The sequence below is a fragment of the Oncorhynchus masou genome, chromosome 12 (genome assembly GCF_036934945.1).
Source record: "Oncorhynchus masou masou isolate Uvic2021 chromosome 12, UVic_Omas_1.1, whole genome shotgun sequence".
Lineage (NCBI taxonomy): Eukaryota > Metazoa > Chordata > Actinopteri > Salmoniformes > Salmonidae > Oncorhynchus > Oncorhynchus masou.
Window position 1 is genome coordinate 60,134,407 of NC_088223.1, and position 20,634 is coordinate 60,155,040.

The following is a 20,634-nucleotide window of genomic DNA, read 5'->3' on the forward strand; positions in this document are numbered from 1 at the left end:
TAGCGGTGGACGACCTAATAAAGACAACAAATGTACTGTTATGTCAGGTAAAAGGGATTTATTAAAGCATGAAAACATTGGATGTGCATCTTTGCATACATTACATGGACATGTTAAAGCATACATTAAAACAATAAAGCTCACAACCTGAAGATGGTACCGCTTGTGCTAAAATAATGGGTTCAACTCCATCTTTAGAAACATCTAGTTAAGACTGTATGGCTTTTCCGACATTTGTGAAGAGACTGTTTATTGTAAGGTAGTTCTCCACCCTCACCGACTTTAGGATAGGCACACAGTGATTTGCGCTTTCTTCTATAGATTGACCTATCGAGATGGTGTTAAGTATTGGGGTTTGAGTCATTGTTACCCTCTTACACAGTAATAACACAGTACTGTTACACAATATCAGGTCTGAGATGTTCGTCCTGTTCATATGACTCATTTGAATGATACCACTCCATTCAATCCCTATGTGCATTACTACAGATCGCATTGTGCTTTTCCTGCTGGCTGCCAATCCAAGGCATCAGAACTTTAAAAAACAACAACAAATGCAATGTGCAGGGCAGAAGCGTCAATGCATGTCTTTGTCTTTAGGATTCCAGCTCTACATTTGCACTTCTACATACACACCTGTACTTAGACACCTGCTCATTTGGTTTAACATACTCTTATACTCAGACCATTGTTCATCTAAAAACAGAATACTTCAATTCCTGTGTATTGACAATCCATACAATCTGTTTCAGCAAAAGAATAAGAAATGAGCAGTGTCCTTTTTATTGCGTAACATTTAATACAAAAACAGCACTGTGACACAGTGCATGGTAAAGTGACATTCGCAGTGTAACTTTGATGTCATATTTGTACAGTGAATTTTGATGCCCCCAAACCACAAACCAGTTATTTAAACTGTCTTTGACAACACTGTCTACTTCTCTCTTAGATGTTTATATCTGATGCATTTCAAAGTGCTTTTATTTTGTACATGAAAGAAGAACTACTCTCTTTGAGGTAAATTACCATCTCTTATGACAGATTTTGTATGTGATGTTGCATTTGCTCCACTTGTTTTGTGAAATGGAAAGTTGTGTTTTTTCCCCACCTGATTTACACTTTAGACTGCCGGACATCCTTCCACTCCATCTTAGTGTTCTGCAGCGCCTGAGTCTTCTTCTCATCCACCTGCACATAGTCCACCCTGTGTTCATCAGCAAGGAGGGGCTTCTGGAAGACATCCCAGCAGAGTTGGTGTACAGTCAACTAAGGTAATTACATTATTCAATCAAAACCTGTATCCAGAATGGAACTACCAGTCTTACATTTTGGGTCCCGTGCGGCTCAGTTTGTGGAGCATAGCACTTTGTGGGTTTGATACTCACGGCGACCAGTATGAAAAAGTACTAAAAGGTATGCACTCACTGTAAGTTGCTCTGAAAAAGAGCATCTGTTAACTGACCTAAATGTAAATGTACATAGATTACCTTTCTCCCCTTTCCATAAAGTGAAAATCTATTTTAAATTGATGCTGTTTTGTCAGTTATTCAGTGGATATAATGCAGTCTTATAGTTGCATGTAATATGTCCCCTATGCTTCAGACTGAAGGAAAGCATTACTATTCCTTTCGCTATGTTTTTTGCAGATTGAGAGTGAATGACTTGTCACCAAAACAATGAGTCACTGACATTAATTGTCTCACAGTATGCAGCTGACTGATTCATTGCCGTGGAAATGGACACAGCTACACCCTGCAAGTGCTATTTCATTCTTATCACACATTTGCTTGAATTTGAGCCAGAACCACAATGTAATGTATTGTTTACCTCGGGACTATTGAATCCAGATGGAAGATGGGACAATAAAACAAAAAAAGGAAATGATAGATACAATTTATGTATGTTGTTCACTGTTTTAAAGTCTGACCAGTATGTGTGTTTTCAAATACTATTTAAATGAAAACCTATTTTGCACCCCTGCTCAGATGGTGATAGACCAATAATTTGGCTTGAATTCTAACATACGAGTCAATGCAAAAGTGGCACTTCAAGAAAATGCCACATACAGAATACAGATAAGGAGTCACCCAAGGACCTGTTGCCTAGAAACAGGCGCATGGCACATTCAATTGGAGATTGAAAGATAAGAGTGAGCAAAGCAACAAATATCAGATTATTCCCCTAGATTGGTAATAGTAGCAATAATGAAAATGTATGACACCAATCTATCACCTATCATGCGTATCAATTAAGCATGCAGAGACAAAGCTGTATTACTATAAAGGGAATTTTCCAATTAAAAAGTAATTGCCCACACACACTAGAATGACCAGAGGGATTTGAAGTGGATGATGACTGTAATTTGAAGTCCTTAAAGCTGCCAGTGGCAGCTCAAAGTGAAAGACAGGCACTTCTAATGCCGTTAAATGGTTGAATTGAGCCCATGTCTTGCTTTGGAGACAAACCCATTCCCACCATTTGACCTCTATTTATTCAATCAAGCTTACCTTTTGCACAGGAGACGGGGATGCGGAATTGAAATCCAGTGAAAGGTAGTCAAGGTTTGATCTCCTAAGCCACGGCTGGGTGGCTCCCTCATTTGTAGAGAAGAACAGCGGCCTTGACTCCTGAAATTAAAGTAATCTCACTTACAATGAGGCTCACTTCATATTCATCTCTGAATATGTTGTCGTATGGTCCACCAATGCTGAACACTTTCCATTTGTATCGCTAGTTTCAGGTGAAGATCAATTGCCATATTTTAAGCCTTTCTTGGTACTGCAAACTGCAAACATGAATTAATAATTGTGATGCTCAAACCTTTATTCCTTTGCTTTAGGCAGTTTGGAACTCTGAGTTTAGACACAACTGCTGAATTATTCATGGAAGGGGAGGAAAGCAGTCTACCTATACAGTGACTAGGGTACTTTTTTCTCTCTCTCTGTATATTGTGGAAACGAAAGTGTATATGTATAACTATTTGTGAGGTCAATATACATGCAGAAGGTAACTTTACTGTTGGAATGCTGCTGGCTTCTTGGTCTCCTTTAATTCCCAGTTGTCCTTGTCTTCTCTCCAGTAGGACTTGCAGTGAATTTCTATGAACAACACAAACAAACATATCAACACACAAACAAATTAATCAATTTTTCCCTCCTTTTTTCATTTTAGAATTTGGACAGAAAGAGAGCTGAGAGTTCAGGGTGACTATAGTTATGTCTCTGACTCACCCTGGCTCTGTCATGGTTCTGATCAGAGGCATATGGGTCGGACATTCTCTGATAGTGGACAGGCCCCTCAGGTCCAGTGGTGGAGGCCGGGCTGCGAACCAGAGAAACAACATGGTGAGGCAAGCAACTCTCAAATCCTCTGTCGGACAATAATGATCAGGTCTACTTTTCTCTAAACAAAGGGCATTTGTGTTGAAATAGCAATATTTCAAAAAGAACCATGCTGCAAATACTGTCCCGAAAGAAGACTTTCACAGACGAAGACATGTATCCAATAGTGGGTCTTGTGGGAGTCACAAGTTCAATAGAATGTAAAACCTTATTCACTTTGCTTTCAGAAAAATACATGCTTATGAAAGCATTTTTTTATGCTTCCTCTACTGAGTACGATGATTGAATAGATTATGTAGCCCTTTAGACAGGACTTTTTCCTTCCTTTTTGCTCATTACCTCTCCTGCGTGGTTTGAGATCCCTGTTGATTGGAGGTGGTTCTAAATCCCCAGGTAGACCTGCAGTGGGAAAGGGAGTGGGAGCAAGAGGGGCCTCTGTTTTGCCATTAGCCTTGAGGAAGCTGATTGTAGTGGGGCTCATAGGGATGTAGCCGTCCGATACATCTTCACCAACACAGACAGTTGGAGAGGCCATGGGCACGTACGAGTCCTCATGGCAGTTTGGACTTTGAGTGGCAATGAAACGTGGCTGCAAAAAGACAACAAGACCAGACCAACTTGGAAATGTGTAGTAGACCATGGCTTATAATGATGTAGAAAGGTCACTTGTAAATCCTGTATTGTTGTTTGACATTCAAGAATGCAAAAAATGACAGTTAACAATTATTACCTGCTATGAACTGTCCAACAACATTATGTCCAAAACATTTTGGTATTGAAAATGCCCATCAGTTCCCATCAATTGCAAGTACATGTGTTCTTACCAAATTAAGACTGAGCCTTTTGTTCCTGCTCCTCAGTGCACTCCCCTCAATGTCTTCTAGATTAGACAGAAATATCGCTGATGAAGGCAGTTGTGATGTTATATAACAGAAAAAATGACACTGTGTGGTTGGAAACATGATTGGTCAGAATCAATACATGTGCTGACTGTATATATTACATATACCGTATAATGTATACCAGTTTATGGAGCCAGGTATGAAGGGCCTAGACTGAAGGAATCTGGACTATTGGTTATATACTGTACCTCTTCTGAAGTGGTCTGTCAGGCCTGAGAGAGAGATCCTCTGGGGGATGAGTGCAGGTTGGCCTGTGAGCTGTTGCCCAACCCCATCCAGAGGCCCATGGGAGCCCTCATCACTAAGGTGCTCTGAGAGGTGGATAGACTTGGGGGGCAGAGGAGGGGGAGTTAGTCCATCAGTAGTTACCTCCAATATGGCAGAAGAATATGGCTTATCAAACTGGAAGATGTCGGGTGTACGGTTGAGAGTTCGAGGAGAGGAAGAGGATGACGTGGGGCCACATGGGGCGCTGAAAGGGGGGTCATGCATCCTTATGTGGGGGAAGGGGGACGAAGATGGTCCAGTGTGGGGAAAGGGAGACGGAGATGGTCCAGTGTGGGGAAAGGGGGACGGAGATGGTCCAGTGTGGGGAAAGGGGGATGGAGATGGTCCAGTGTGGGGAAAGGGGGACGGAGATGGTCCAGTGTGGGGAAAGGGGGACGGAGATGGTCCAGTGTGGGGAAAGGGAGACCGAGAAGGATCAGGTGAAGAGAAGACATCTTCTGTAGTAGCGTCTGATGAATTCTGTTCCAGAGATCGCTCAGAGTTTGAAAAGCTGTCACATCTATATAAGAAAGAAAAAGGAAAACACAGTGCTTATCATTTATCATCATTAAAACAATGTGTGGATATGGTGTCCAGTTTGAGGTTTGAGAAGTATAGACTATATACCTAAAGATGCTGAACCTCCCTGTCTCACACTGTGAGAGGAAGAGGTAGTCCATTGGATGGTTGGGATTCATCAGGCTGGGCATCTCAACTCTGCTGTTGCCATAGGCCATGAAGTCATGGTTGGAAATGAATGACATGTTTCGGGAGAGAGCAGGTGAAGGCTGCTGTGAGGTTGGGTTGTGCGAAAAACCTTCCTCTGATTCTGAAATAACAGATATGTGGGGAGAGACAAGAGAGAGAGAATATAAGGAATAGAGTGAAAAGAGAGAAGAAATCCATAGTTTCTACATTAGTTCTGAGCTGGCTCAGAATGATGTTACATTCATTAGGCCAGAGTCAAACAGGAATCCTAATGTGTCTCTTGACAAATGTGATCTCTGAGACGGAGTTGTCAATGATCTCCAGCAGGTGGCAGTGAAATGAATTTGAGCAGTGCTTCAAATGCATTTGCTCTTGTCCATGCCCCTTTACCATAAACAAAGCAGCCCCTCTGCTAAAAAAAACATCCACTATGGTACATTATAATCACAACACCTGTGTATGTATAAACATGTTGTATGTTGTATAAACATGTGACATGCATATAAACATTATCTCACCAGCGCCATAAAACATAAGAATGAGAAGAAAAAAGACCAGGAAAAATATGGAAAAAAAGGAAGACCATCCTTAACTTCTCCAAACCATATATAATACGTATTTTGTGTCTGTGTTACAGCACATTCAGAAAGTACTCAGACCCTTAACTTTTTCCACATTTTGTTAGTTTACAGCCTTATTCTAAAATGGCTTAAATAAAAATGTCCTCATCAATCTACAGACAACCATCTCTGCAGCACTCCACCAATCAGGCCTTTATGGTAGAGTGGCCAGCCGGAAGCCACTCCTCAGTAAAAGGCACATGACAGCCTGCTCGGAGTTTGCCAAAAGTTTGCCAAAAGACTCTCAGACCATGAGAAACAAGATTCTCTGGTCTGATGAAACCAAGATTGAACTCTTTCACCTGAATGCTAAGCATCATGTCTGGAGGAAACCTGATACCGCCCCTATGGTGAAGCATGGTGGTGGCAGCATCATGCTGTGGAGATGTTTTTCAAATGCAGGGACTGGGAGACTAGTCAGGATTGAGGGAAAGATGAACGGAGCTCAGACTGGGGTGAATGTTCACCTTCCAACAGGACAATGAACCTAAGCACAGAGCCAAGACAATGCAGGAGTGGCTTCGGGAAAAGGCTCTGAATGCCCTCGAGTGGCCTAGCCGGAGCCCGGACTTGAACCTGATCGAACATCTCTGGAGAGACCTGAAAATAGCTATGCAGCGACGCTCCCCATCCAACCTGACAGAGATTGAGAGGATCTGCAGAGAATAATAGGAGAAACTCCCCAAATACAGGTGTGTCAAGCTTGTAGCATCATGCCCAAGAAGACTCAAGGCTGTAATCGCTGCCAAAGGTGCTTCAACAAAGTACTGAGTAAAGGGTCTGAATACTTATGTAAATGTGATATTTCAAAATGTCTAAAAACCTGTTTTTGCTTTGTCATTATGGCGTATTGTGTGTAGATTGATGAGGGGGGAAACAATTTAATACATGTTAGTATAAGGCTGTAAAGTAACAAAATGTGGAAATTGTCAAGGGGTCTGAATAATTTCCAAATGCGCTGTATAGTTGTGTTTTTAAGTTTTCTACTGAAAATGTTTGAGGCAAGGTGCTGACTCGTGGAACACAGCTATAACTATTTGTTTTCTTATAAAATAGTTCCAGTTGAGCAGTGATACATGCAGACAGGAGCGTGAGATCTATATGGTCAGGATATAAGGGGAAACATCCATGTTATCATCATTCACATGTTGCTTAAGTAGTATTTCACTTAATCATTGGTAATCATCTCTGCTTGGCTTTCAGTAACTGAGTTCATTATAGTTATAAAGACCTAGTACGGGTGTCAGTATGGGGGAGATAACATGGGTTTGACCTATAAACGCTTTGTATATTTATATTTCTACAGGCACTGTGAAAAAATGAATACTGAATGCTCTAATGAGTTATGTATTTATAAGACTCATACTGTAACATCAGGCAGAGCCTAAACGTCTTATTTTTTCAGCACACGAAACAGCAGATAAAAATAAACAATTGTGGCAGTATCTCTTGTGTGTTTCTTTCACACTGGATTTATCAGTGTGTGGATTGAATTACGTTCACATTCATACATTTAGTATATTCTTATTTTTATGTGTAATGAATAGTCCACAAGTTTCGAATTTCATTGACTTAATGTCTCACATTGTGTTATCTTTCCCAGTTATGTGTAAACCTGGGGTTTGCTACTTTTCCTCTGGGCTATAATCTCTTATCTTTGTCTGGATATCATGTAGTCTGCCCTATCTGCTCCACACAGACAAAAATGTTTTACTAAATGTTCCAACTGCCAACTCTTATTAACTCCAAACCCAGGGAGAGAGCTGTGGAAAAGACATGAAGGCAAGAGAGTATGGTTTCGAAGTGTTCAAGCTTCTACCTCCAACTGTTCAAGCTTCACCATGGCTGAACTTCCATGCCTGCAGAGAGTTGTAATGTCTATGGCACTATGAGTTTCACAGAGAAAGATAGCTAGTAACGGAATTGGGTAAAATAAATCAGATTTTACTGCAGCTCTGTCCACCGCTTAACTATGTTTGTAATAGAAAATAAAATAAAAATTCACTTTGGTACATTTTTCAGATTTAAGTGGTGTCTTTTCAAAATGTTGAAGTTAATCTCAAACCAGTTTTTATTAAATATAATTAGTAAAACTTTATTGGTGTATATCACCTTGTCACACCTGTCTTTGTGATTGTCTCCACCCCCCTCCAGGTGTCGACCATCTTCCCCATTATCCTCTGTGTATTTATACCTGTGTTCTCTGTTTGTCTGTTGCCAGTTTGTCTTGTTTGTCAAGTCCAGCATTTTTGTTCTCAGCTCCTGCTTTTCCCAGTCTCTCTTTTTCTTGCCCTCCTGGTTTTGACCCTTGCCTGTCCTGACTCTGAGCCCGACAGCCGACCTGTACCTTTGCCCCACCTCTGGATTATTGACGTCTGCCTACCCTGAGCCTGCCTGCCATTCGGTACCGTTGCTCTGGTTCACTGACCCCTGCCTGCCTTGACCTGTCTATTGCCTGCCCTTGTTGGATTATTAAGCCATTGTTAATTTGACGTGTCTTCATCGTGGTCTTACATTCATACCTGATACACCTTTTCTATGTGACTTTTCAACTGATACATTATCACATATCTCTCTGCTTAACAAAATCCATCAGTTTACAGTGTATTTCAGATAATGAGTGGAATATATTGTTATATACCACCCAGGTATTTCAGCAGTGCATTGACTGGACACTTCCGGTTTATTTTATAGTGTTTTTCACTGTGTATTTAAATACTTTATTCTCTACATAACTCATTATGATATACTGTACCTACTACTGTACATTGTATTTTTGCTAAAACATGAGGTGATAGTGGTGGATGAATGGCACGACAATGGGCCTCAGGATCTCATCACAGTATCTCCATCTATAAAATGCAATTGTGTTCATTGTTCGTAGCTTATGCCTGCTCATACCATAAACCCACCTCCATCACAGCACTCTGTTCACAACGTTGACATCAGCAAATAGCTCGGCCACACGAGGCCATACACGCTGTCTGCCATCTGCCAGTTACAGTTGAAACCGGGATTAATCCGTGAAGAGCACACTTCTCTAGTGTGTCAGTGGCCATCTAAGATGAGCATTTGCTCACTGAAGTCAGGTCAAAACCCTGGTGAGGACGACGAGCACGCAGATGAGCTTCCCTAAGACGGCTTCTGACAGTTTGTGCAGAAATTCTTTGGTTGTGCAAACCCACAGTTTCATCAGCTAGTTGGCTAGTCTCAAATGTTCTCACAGGGGAAGAAGCTGGATATGGAGGTCCTGGGCTGGCCTGGTTACACGTGTTCTGTGTTTGTGAGCTGGTTGGACGTACTGCCAAATTCTCTAAATCGATGTTAGAGGCGGTTTATGGTAGAGAAATTAACATTCAATTCTTTGGCAACAGCTCTGGTGGACATTCCTGCAGTCAGCATGCCAATTGGACACTCCACTCAAAACTTCAGACATCTATGGCATTGTGTTATGTGACAAAACTGCACATTTTAGCTTCTTTACATGCCACACCTGTCAGGTGGATGGATTATCTTGACAAATGAGAAATGGTCACTAACAGGGATGTAAACAAATTTGTCCACAAAATTTGAGAAAAAATAATATTTTTGTGCGTATGGATCATTTTTGGGGTCTTTTATTTCAGCTCATGAAACATGGGACCAACACTTTACAAGTTGCGTTTATATTTTTGTTCAGTGTATATAAAATAGGCACTGTAATATTTTGGTTCAGTACAGTAGTTATCTGTTTTGAGACGTTTGATTAAGTGACAGTTAAATGTACTGTTAACAAATGACAAGACAATCATATAAAAAGTGATATGAATATTGCATTGTGAAAAGAAAATACTTGAATATTGAAAGAGTTATTTGGTGCAGTGAACAAGTGTGTCACGCCCTGGTCGAAGTATTTTGTGTTTGTCTTCATTTATTTGGTCAGGCCAGGGTGTGGCATGGGTTTTTGTATGTGGTGTGTTTGTATTGGGATTGTAGCTTAGTGGGGTGTTCTAGTTAAGTCTATGGCTGTCTGAAGTGGTTCTCAATCAGAGGCAGGTGTTTATCGTTGTATCTGATTGGGAACCATATTTAGACAACCATATTCTTTGAGTGTTTCGTGGGTGATTGTCCTTAGTGTCTTGATGTCCTTGTTCTGTGGTTATTGGCACCAGTATTAGGCTGTTTCGGTTTTTGTTACGTTTATTGTTTTGTAGTGTTTGTATTTAGATTCGTGTTGCTTCAGTTTAATAAACATGGATCGTAATCTACACGCCGCATTTTGGTCCGACTCTTCATCACACCTAGAAAACCGTAACAAAGTGACTTTGTGAATTTGTTTGTTGTACAGATGTAGGATCTTAATTTGAGACAATTTGCTACATCGGGAATATAATTATTTAGCAACAGAAAATGTGAATTGTTATGTAGATCTTAATTAATGAACATCTTTGTAGGGGTTGATACATTTTTCGTAAGGGAAAATCAAGTCAGAAATTTCTAAGTGGAAGTTACAAACTTCAGAAGCCTGTTTAAAACTCAAATACACTACATGTTTTAAAAGTCCCACATTGTAGGAAAGATCCTGCAACAGGGTGATCAAATTAAGATCCTGCATCTGTACTTAGTCAACTGAAAATGAGTTTTGAAACATGAGTCATTTTGATTATCTGTTTACATTGTTGTACGAAGAGTTGTACCCCACACTAGTTAAAAATGTACCACACACTCGGGGAAAAATGCATCAAAGTGATTGAAAAAAAACTGTAACACTCAATCTCTGCAAAATCATTTGATTATTGCTACAACATTGAGGTAGGTGAGTGCGTGCATGTACAGTGCCTTGCGAAAGTATTCGGCCCCCTTAAACTTTGCAACCTTTTGCCACATTTCAGGCTTCAAACATAAAGATATAAAACTGTATTGTTTTGTGAAGAATCAACAACAAGTGGGACACAATCATGAAGTGGAACGACATTTATTGGATATTTCAAACTTTTTTAACAAATCAAAAACTGAAAAATTGGGCGTGCAAAATTATTCAGCCCCTTTACTTTCAGTGCAGCAAACTCTCCCCAGAAGTTCAGTGAGGATCTCTGAAGGATCCAATGTTGACCTAAATGACTAATGATGATAAATACAATCCACCTGTGTGTAATCAAGTCTCCGTATAAATGCACCTGCACTGTGATAGTCTCAGAGGTCCGTTAAAAGCGCAGAGAGCATCATGAAGAACAAGGAACACACCAGGCAGGTCCGAGATAATGTTGTGAAGAAGTTTAAAGCCGGATTTGGATACAAAAAGATTTCCCAAGCTTTAAACATCCCAATTAGCACTGTGCAAGCGATAATATTGAAATGGAAGGAGTATCAGACCACTGCAAATCTACCAAGACCTGGCCGTCCCTCTAAACTTTCAGCTCATACAAGGAGAAGACTGATCAGAGATGCAGCCAAGAGGCCCATGATCACTCTGGATGAACTGCAGAGATCTACAGCTGAGGTGGGAGACTCTGTCCATAGGACAACAATCAGTCGTATATTGCACAAATCTGGCCTTTATGGAAGAGTGGCAAGAAGAAAGCCATTTCTTAAAGATATCCATAAAAAGTGTTGTTTAATGTTTGCCACAAGCCACCTGGGAGACACACCAAACATGTGGAAGAAGGTGCTCTGGTCAGATGAAAGCAAAATTGAACTTTTTGGCAACAATGCAAAACGTTATGTTTGACGTAAAAGCAACACAGCTCATAACCCTGAACACACCATCCCCACTGTCAAACATGGTGGTGGCAGCATCATGGTTTGGGCCTGCTTTTCTTCAGCAGGGACAGGGAAGATGGTTAAAATTGAATGGAAGATGGATGGAGCCAAATACAGGACCATTCTGGAAGAAAACCTGATGGAGTCTGCAAAAGATCTGAGACTGGGACGGAGATTTGTCTTCCAACAAGACAATGATCCAAAACATAAAGCAAAATCTACAATGGAATTGTTCAAAAATAAACATATCCAGGTGTTAGAATGGCCAAGTCAAAGTCCAGACCTGAATCCAATCGAGAATCTGTGGAAAGAACTGAAAACTGCTGTTCACAAATGCTCTCCATCCAACCTCACTGAGCTCGAGCTGTTTTGCAAGGAGGAATGGGAAAAAACTTCAGTCTCTCGATGTGCAAAACTGATAGAGACATACCCCAAGTGACTTACAGCTGTAATCGCAGCAAAAGGTGGCGCTACAAAGTATTAACTTAAGGGGGCTGAATAATTTTGCACGCCCAATTTTTCAGTTTTTGATTTGTTAAAAAAGTTTGAAATATCCAATAAATGTCGTTCCACTTCATGATTGTGTTCCACTTGTTGTTGATTCTTCACAAAAAAATACAGTTTTATATCTTTATGTTTGAAGCCTGAAATGTGGCAAAAGGTCGCAAAGTTCAAGGGGGCCGAATACTTTCGCAAGGCATTGTATGCATGTGTGAGTGCATTCCTACTTGCGAGTTTGTGTGTGGTGTGTGTGCATACATATTTGTATTTCTATCATTTAGTGTGCATGTATAGTGCATTAGGACATTTTTCACACCCCTTCCCCTTTTCCACATTTTGTTACATTACAGCCTTATTTTAAAATGTATTACATTTTTTTTTTAAATCCTCACCAATCTACACACAATACCCCATAATGACAAAGCTGTGTGTGCTGCCCATGCGTGTACAGCGCATTCGGAACGTATTCAGACCCTTAACTTTTCCCACATTTTGTTAGTTTACAGCCTTATTCTAAAATGGATTAAATAAAAATATCCTCATCAATCTACACACAATAGTCCATAATGACGAAGCGAAACATAAAAAGTTTTGCAAATGTATTACAAATAAAAACTGAAATACCTTATTTACATAAGTATTCAGACCCTTTGCTATTAGACTTGAAATTGAGCTCAGGTGCATCCTGTTTCCATTGATCATCCTTGACAGTGGTGACGTGTCATTCAGGGCAGGTAGGGCAGAACCAAGAGACACACCTGTTTAGCTATAAAAAATATATATATAATTTATTTTTGTGGGCCTGTTTTGCATGTTATTTTGGCATTAAAAACGTGTCAAATGTCAGTCTGCAAATTATGTAAAAAATAATAATAATTGAGTTAATAAAGCCACGGACAAACATCTCTTTTTTGCTTTCTTGAGACACTACGTCACTGCAAAATGTACAGTTAGCGCTCAAACATTCAAGCCCCTTGGGTGCACCCATAGACTTAAATTAGAAGTGCCCATCCAAGAAGGCTCAAAGTCATTGGCCACAGATATATCTACCGCAGCTTTGATTAGACTGATCATGTCAACATCATACTTTAAAAAAGGAGTGATCATCATGCATCAAGTCGGCAATCTACTTGCAAATCCTTTTCAATCCTTGTCATTTGAAGAGAAAATATAGATAAAACGTTTCAGTGCTCATCGGCCATTGGACATAAACATTACACAACAAATTGCAAATCACAAATTAAACAAAGAGTGCTAAAGTGCCACTGCAGCCCCAGGTTCGATCCCAGGCTGTGTCACAGCCGACTGTGACCGGGAGACCCATGAGGCGGCACACAATTGATCCAGCAACGTCCGGGTTAGAGGAGGGTTTAGTCCCTTTCCCCCTCATAATTTAGCCTATTATTCTGATTTGGTGGTACACATGTAGCCTATAGCCTGTTTTAGAGAAATGTAATCATTGACTATTGTAAGAGCTTTCATTGTCTGCTTATATGCCCACTTTATTTATCCTACGTTCTGAATTCTGGCGCTGTACATTTCGAAAGTGCTGAATTTTTTTTTATATTGACTACGTTTGTCCTAGCTCGCTCATTAATGTCTTAATCCAAATCACGGATTCACTCTTTTCCGCTCCTTGTCCCCTTATGCCATAGTTTGTTCTTCTCAGTTGTCGGTAGAAACCACATTTGTTTAAGAAAATCAGTCATATCAGCTATGTTTTTTTAAAGACTGTAAATTAATCTGAATGAACTGTTTCACTGCCAGAAAAGGCTCCGATGATAGCCAGGTGTAGCAGTGATAAGGATTGACTACATGGTGCTGAAAAGTTGGGACATCTTTATGTAGGCCCTAACAGTTTGTTGACACCATTTGTCACCGTTACAGTGCAATTAATTTATTGCTAAGTGTGGTGTTGTGCAGTGTAGTGGCTTTGCTGGCAATGTGGGGAGTTTGCCCCACCAAGATATACATGCTAAAATCACCACTGATCAGTGAGATGTTTCTACAACTTGATTGAAGTCCACCTGATATAAATTCTATTGATTGGACATGATTTGGAATGGGACACACCTGTCTATAAAAGGTCTCACAGATAACCTTGCATGCAGAGCAAAAACCAAGCCATGAGGTCGAGGAAATTGTCCATAGAGCTCTGTGACAGAATTGTGTCAAGGCAGAGATCTGGAAAAGGGTAACAAAAAATCTCTGCATCATTGAAAGTCCCCAAGAACACAGTGGCCTCCAATGGAAGAAGGTTGGAACCACCAAACCTGCCAAACTGAGGGAGAAGTGCCTTGGTCAAGGAGGTGACTCTGACAGAGCTACGGAGTTCCTCTGTGGAGATGGGAGAACCTTCCAGAATGACAACCATCTCTGCAGCACTCCACCATTCAGACCTTTATGGTAGAGTGGCCAGATGGAAACCACTCCTCAGTAAAAGGCACATGACAGCCTGCTTGGATTTTGCAAAAAGGCACCTTAAGGACTCTCAGACCATGAGAAACAAAATTATCTGGTCTGATGAAACCAAGATTCAACTCTTTGGCTTGAATGCCAAGCGTCACATCTGGAGGAAACCTGGCACCCTCCCTATGGTGAAGCATGGTCGTGGCAGCATCATGCTGTGAGGATGTTTTTCAGCAGCGGGGACTGAGACTACTCAGGATCGACGGACAGATGAACGAAGCAAAGTACAGAGAGATCCTTGATGAAAACCTGCTCCAGAGCACTCAGGACCTCACCTACCAACAGGACAACGACTCTAAACACACAGCCTAGACAACGAGCATCTCTGAAAATTGCTGTGCAGCCGATGCTCCACATCCAACCTGACAAAGCTTGAAAGGATCTGCAAAGAAGAATGGGAGAAACTCCCCAAATACATTTACATTTACATTTAAGTCATTTAGCAGACGCTCTTATCCAGAGCGACTTACAAATTGGTGAATTCACCTTCTGACATCAGTGGAACAGCCACTTTACAATAGTGCATCTAAATCATTTAAGGGGGGGGGGGGTGAGAAGGATTGCTTTACAGATGTGCCAAGCTTGTAGCGTCATACCCCAAAAGACCTGAGGCTTTAATCAATTCCAAAGGTGCTTCAACAAAGTACTGAGTAAAGGGTCTGAATACTTATGTAAATGTAATATTTCCGTTTTTATTTTTAATACGTTTTTCTTTGTCATTATGGGGTATTGCGTTCAGATTTATGAGGGTAAAAAACAATTTAATCTGCATACTTTCCGAATGCACTGTACATCAGGGTCCCTTTGCAAAACCGGTTATAACCTCCAGAGCCTTTCCTGGTTAAATAAAGGTTAAATAAAATATGTTCTGCTCATACTATTTATAAAATTGTTTACCATCAATAAATCGTATGTATTTCAATGTCATTACATAAGTGACAAAAGTACATTTCTTGAGCCCAATACCTTTATCGGCCCAAAACTTTAGAGGCAGTAATCCACTTGTCCTGCAACAGTAATGATTGAAACATCTCCTTTAAATGCAATGCAAAACTGCACATGACAAATTAATATTGTCCATTTATTGATTTACCAGTCATCATCAGATTACCACCTAAATGGTATGTTATCTCAGTCTTGAATTTATATATCCTTCCTTAAACATGCCTACATGTCACGTTCTGACCATGGTACTTGTGTGTTTTCCTTGTTTTAGTGTTGGTCAGGATGTGAGCTGGGTGGGCATTCTATGTTGTGTATCTAGTTTGTCTATTTCTATGTTTGGCCTGATATGGTTCTCAATCAGAGGCAGGTTTTGGTCATTGTCTCTGATTGGGAACCATATTTAGGTAGCCTGTTTTGTGTTGGTATTTGTGGGTGGTTGTTTCCTGTCTCTGTGTTCTCTGCACCAGATAGGACTGTTTTTGGGGGTGGGTGTTTGCCACGTTCATTGTTTTGTAGTGTGTTCATGTTTGAGTTTCTCTTATTAAAAAACCATGGACACTTACCACGCTGCGCATTGGTCCTCCGATCCTTCTCACCTCTCCTCTTCAGATGAAGAGGAGGAGGAAAACCCTTACACTACATGACTACTCTGTCATAGGATGAAAGCCTCCAACAATAGTTGAATACCAAACTATGTTTCTCTATATTCTTTGTTGATATTGAATTGTGATTTTGTAACTAATACTAATAATTAATTTAATTTGTAAAGCGCATTTCTCACACCCAAGGCGCCTAAACTGTATCTGTAATTATCTGTGTCTCTGTACGAGTTCCTTACCTGTCCCATCATCCATACTCAGAGGTCCAAAGTGACAGATCTCCCTGATCTGACTGACCCAACTGTTCATCTCCTCCTCAGTCTTGGCCACCAGGTAGAACATGCGAGACGACGTCTTGACAACAAAGAGGTGCTGGTTCTGGAACTCCCTCTTGACCAGGCGTTGCTCCGTCTGCATCTGAACCTCACACTCTCTCAGGTCGATGGTGCGGATGGGCTTCTTTGAGGTCTTGTTTCGGTAGTACTCCAACACATCTGGGTTCCCACTCATACGTCCTCTTTGAAGAACAAACCAACGCCTCCTCCATGCCTAGGGGACAGGGAACTACACAGATTAACATACTGTACTGTTGCACCTTGTACGTATAGACAAATCAATATAATACAATTATTCTGCACACATATGTAGTCTAGTTGCCTTAGTTGGTTAGTAACCTTCGAAATATTTGGTTGGTAATCATGGTTAGTGTATTTTTATGTGACTTTAGGTTCAACCATGGCCTCAGCCATAGAATGTTGCTGTTCTCTATCAATGTTTATTTCATAGTTTATCAACAGAACCATCAGTGAAACATTTTAACATGGTAGCTCAATACAGAAAAATGTGAACTATTTTTATGTCCCCTGACTCTGACTAAAGATTCTTTGTACAAAGCACTGTCTTTATCCTCATGTAGTTTCCAGCATTGTGACCTGTGTCAATCAGTTTATGTCACACGCATTGCATCGGGGAACATACATTTTTAGTCATGGAAAATGTACCACTGCTCTTCTGCCCACATTCATTTAGCAACACAACCTTAATTTACCACAGCTATAGACAACACCCTTTTTCTTGCTTTTGGTACGGTTGTTGTGAGGAACTGACAACAACGTTTCCCAGAAGTGCTGAGAAGAGGAAGTTAATTCTATGTAGAAGAGAAGGTCTGACACGAACAAAAAGCTAATTGTACTGCAGTGTGGGTCACTACCGTATTGGGGGAGATTAAAAAGGCAACCTCTTTTTCTGCAGATGTTTTTCATGCCAGAATGGATACCGATTAGTATAGGATGGGTTTTTGTTTTCAGTAATGCTATGAGAATGTGATGCTTAGCTGGATCTCTTCATTTTGATACTGGAATAAGTAGGCCTAACTGAAGTACTTTAAAATGTTGGTCTTGACCTCGTGGTCACTCACATGGGCTATGAGTCATATGTCCATCTATATACTAACTGTCAAATATTCATGACTTTTTACCACCTTTGTAGCAGCAGTTGTATATTTTTATACCGTTGACTAATACGTTCAGTATTCAGGTGATTCATGCATTATTCTACCTGTCAAACATCTGTTGTCATGGAACACTGGATGGTCTGAAATGAAATCATAGCTGTTTTTGAGCTTTGAGAGTACATTTAATGAAACATCCTATCATAAAGACGAAATGTGATTTGTTTTGAAGAGGCAGTGGTATTAGCATATTGGCAACAACTCTTTTTGTAGTTGTCTGTGTTACACTATTATTCTTATCTCAGTTGACAAAGGAAATGTGTGCTATAACCCACCAGCTACCAATTTCAGGAATATATTGTTTATCTTTGTGATGATCTTTCAAGAGAGCTATAAACATGCTCAGAACGTTTGTTTGAAACCAAAACTCTGTCTTGTTGTGCCCACACTCATATTCAAATCCATCATAAACAGTGAACATGTTGTAAATCCTCATTTGCATCACACAGTGCTAGGAAAGAGGACAGAGATACAGAGAGTAGGGCAGCTCATGTTCATCATCAGTGCTACATGTTCAGTATGTCAAAGCATATTTAAAATGCATGATGTGAGAATGATTAACACATGCATACGCATGCACACACTAGCACACGCACTCTACGCACACGTACATTGTAATATTGTTGTATGGTGGTGTTATACATTTTGTATTCTGGATATGTAGTGGTGTAATAATGTTATATGATGTACCGTTTTATCTTTGGTTTTATTTGTGATGTGAGTGTCTTAATGTGTTTGGACCCCAGGAAGAGTAGCTGCTGCCTTGGCTGCAGCTAATGGGGATCACTAATAAAAACAATACAAAACATCCCCTAACGGGAAATATCCTCACACTCTAGAAACCTCTACAGAATCATGCATAAAAACACTTCCTTGTTGTGGTGATAATGGCCTTATTGAGTGCAAACTCAACTCTGCTGGAAGATAAACTAGGCCTATTCTATTGAGAGTGCTGTTTTTAAACCATACCATTTTTGTTTGGAACATGTTCCCCAATTATATTTTTTATAAAATTAAAACTTTGAACTATTTTACCTCTACAGATCTGTCACATTCTGACCTTAGTTCCTTTGTTTTGTCTTGGTCAGGGCGTGAGTTGGGGTGGGCAGTCTATGTTTGTTTTTCTATGTTGTATTTTGGCCTGGTATGGTTCTCAATCAGAGGCAGGTGTCGTTAGTTCTCTGATTGAGAATCATACTTAGGTAGCCTTTTCCCACCAGTGTTTGGTGGGTGATTGTTTTCTGTGTCTGTGTGTTCCACACGGAAATGTTTCGGTTTTCCTTTCTGTCTTTCAATTTGTTATTTTGTATTTTTCGTGTTCAGTGATTTTGTTCATTAAAACATGACGAAAACTTACCGCGCTGCATATTGGTCCGATCTCTCATAATCCTCATTAGAGGAGGACAAATCCGTTACAAGATCCTTTAAATTTGTTTTGTTTACCCTTACGCAGGCATTGTCTTTTTATTTATTTAACTGTGGTTAACTTATGTACTTATGTATGTTAACTTATGGGCCACTGACAATGCTAGCTGTGACCTCTGTGTGTTGGAGAATTGAAACTGTCTGTGACTTTCACTCTCTGAGTCTCATCATTAGTGTTTCTAAGAGCTAGCTGCTCTGGGCCTTCACTTGCTATGTGTAGGGAGTGATGAGTCCAATGTATGCCCACACACATTTCTCTTGTGTATGGTTAGTCTGGTCCTTGCAAAGGGAAACATTGTTCTTCCGGTTTGTCTGTGTCCTGCACAAAGCCCTTGAACTATTTTCCACCAAATAGTATTTCTGAAGTGACTCTCTTTCCAGTGAATTACCCCCTTAATCTGTGCTAGTTTTCAGAAAAGCCATCCTCCTCTCTACTCTGTAGTTCAAACAGAGTGCAAAAAACCATCATAAAGCCTGGTCATTTCTGCCTGTCGGGTCATTCTGTACTGCTTGGCAGCGACAGTACTTCCCATGTTTTGCAATACACACCCAAATTTCACAGAATGAGAGGCCAACAGTCTCAACACACATCCCAGAATGGGTGGCCTCCCCCTTTCCTCCCTACACAACAACATTCTCACATGACCCCTACAGAAACATTGCAGATTGCCAGGCACTTGTCCCAGTTCACTTTTAGTTAAACATGCTAATCCAGACATGATAACATTAGAGTATAATACACTTGAATTATTAATAAGAGGTAAACCCATCTGCAAAAAATATACAATTCTAAACAAAGTAAAAAATGGTAAACATTATGGTTTATAAGCAGTTTGATATGTTTAAAATACGTGCATTTACTGAAGGAGATTAAAATGCTATTTTCACAGTGCATTAATGATTCACATCAGCATGACCAGCAGTTATAGCATGAAAACACTGTTTACAAAAAGGCATACAATGGTCATTATTCTACATGCCTCTGCAAGCTTAATTTCAGAAAAGAAACCAACAGTATCTTGTGAACTAACGGCATAGCAGTGCAGCTGTGTTGATAACTGAGAATCACACACACACACACACACACACACACACACACACACACACACACACACACACACACACACACACACACACACACACACACACACACACACACACACACACACACACACACACACACACACACATTGTTCTGTCTGCAGCAGGAACTGGTACTACTATACTGCTTGGCTATAATGCATCACAATAGCACAGAAGCCAGCAACCCTTCCCAGCCTGTTCCCCTACTCACGTATCTCTTTAGTTTCTTCTCAGGGGGAGATTTGATGAGCCAGCCAGTGCAGACCACATCCCCTGCACTCATCTTGACTGCAGAGGGAATCCGGCGTGTTTTCTGGATATAATTGTCTTTAGCACTGATGGCTGCTGCTGCTGTGAAACTGTGAGCAGCACCAGGCGATTCCTGTGTTCTTGTATACAGCCTACAGCCGTACCAAAAGGAGGAAGTCAAGCCATTGATCACACTGACAGACAAGGGGAGATGGAGAGAGAGAGAGAGAGAGGGAGGGAGGGAGGGAGGGAGGGAGGGAGGGAGGGAGGGAGGGA

The 20,634-nt window shown here is 40.6% G+C and overlaps 1 protein-coding gene across 2 annotated transcripts; it reads right to left on the reverse strand.

The window, feature by feature from the left end:
* Positions 1–33: 33 nt before the first annotated feature.
* On the reverse strand, positions 34–20,609 carry LOC135550531 (GRB2-associated-binding protein 3-like). 2 transcript variants are annotated; one of them, XM_064981449.1, is made up of 10 exons: positions 20,321–20,609; positions 16,331–16,640; positions 5,138–5,339; positions 4,432–5,030; positions 4,166–4,221; positions 3,681–3,930; positions 3,231–3,321; positions 3,017–3,098; positions 2,508–2,627; positions 34–1,230 (listed from the first exon to the last, which is right to left on the reverse strand). In XM_064981449.1, the coding sequence occupies exons 1-10, from the start codon at positions 20,390–20,392 to the stop codon at positions 1,114–1,116; spliced, it is 1,899 nt and encodes a 632-aa protein (XP_064837521.1). In that variant the 5' UTR covers positions 20,393–20,609; the 3' UTR covers positions 34–1,113. The 2 variants fall into 2 exon arrangements, with proteins under 2 accessions (XP_064837521.1, XP_064837520.1); XM_064981448.1 differs by having other exon boundaries at positions 4,166–4,218; positions 20,321–20,488.
* Positions 20,610–20,634: the final 25 nt, after the last annotated feature.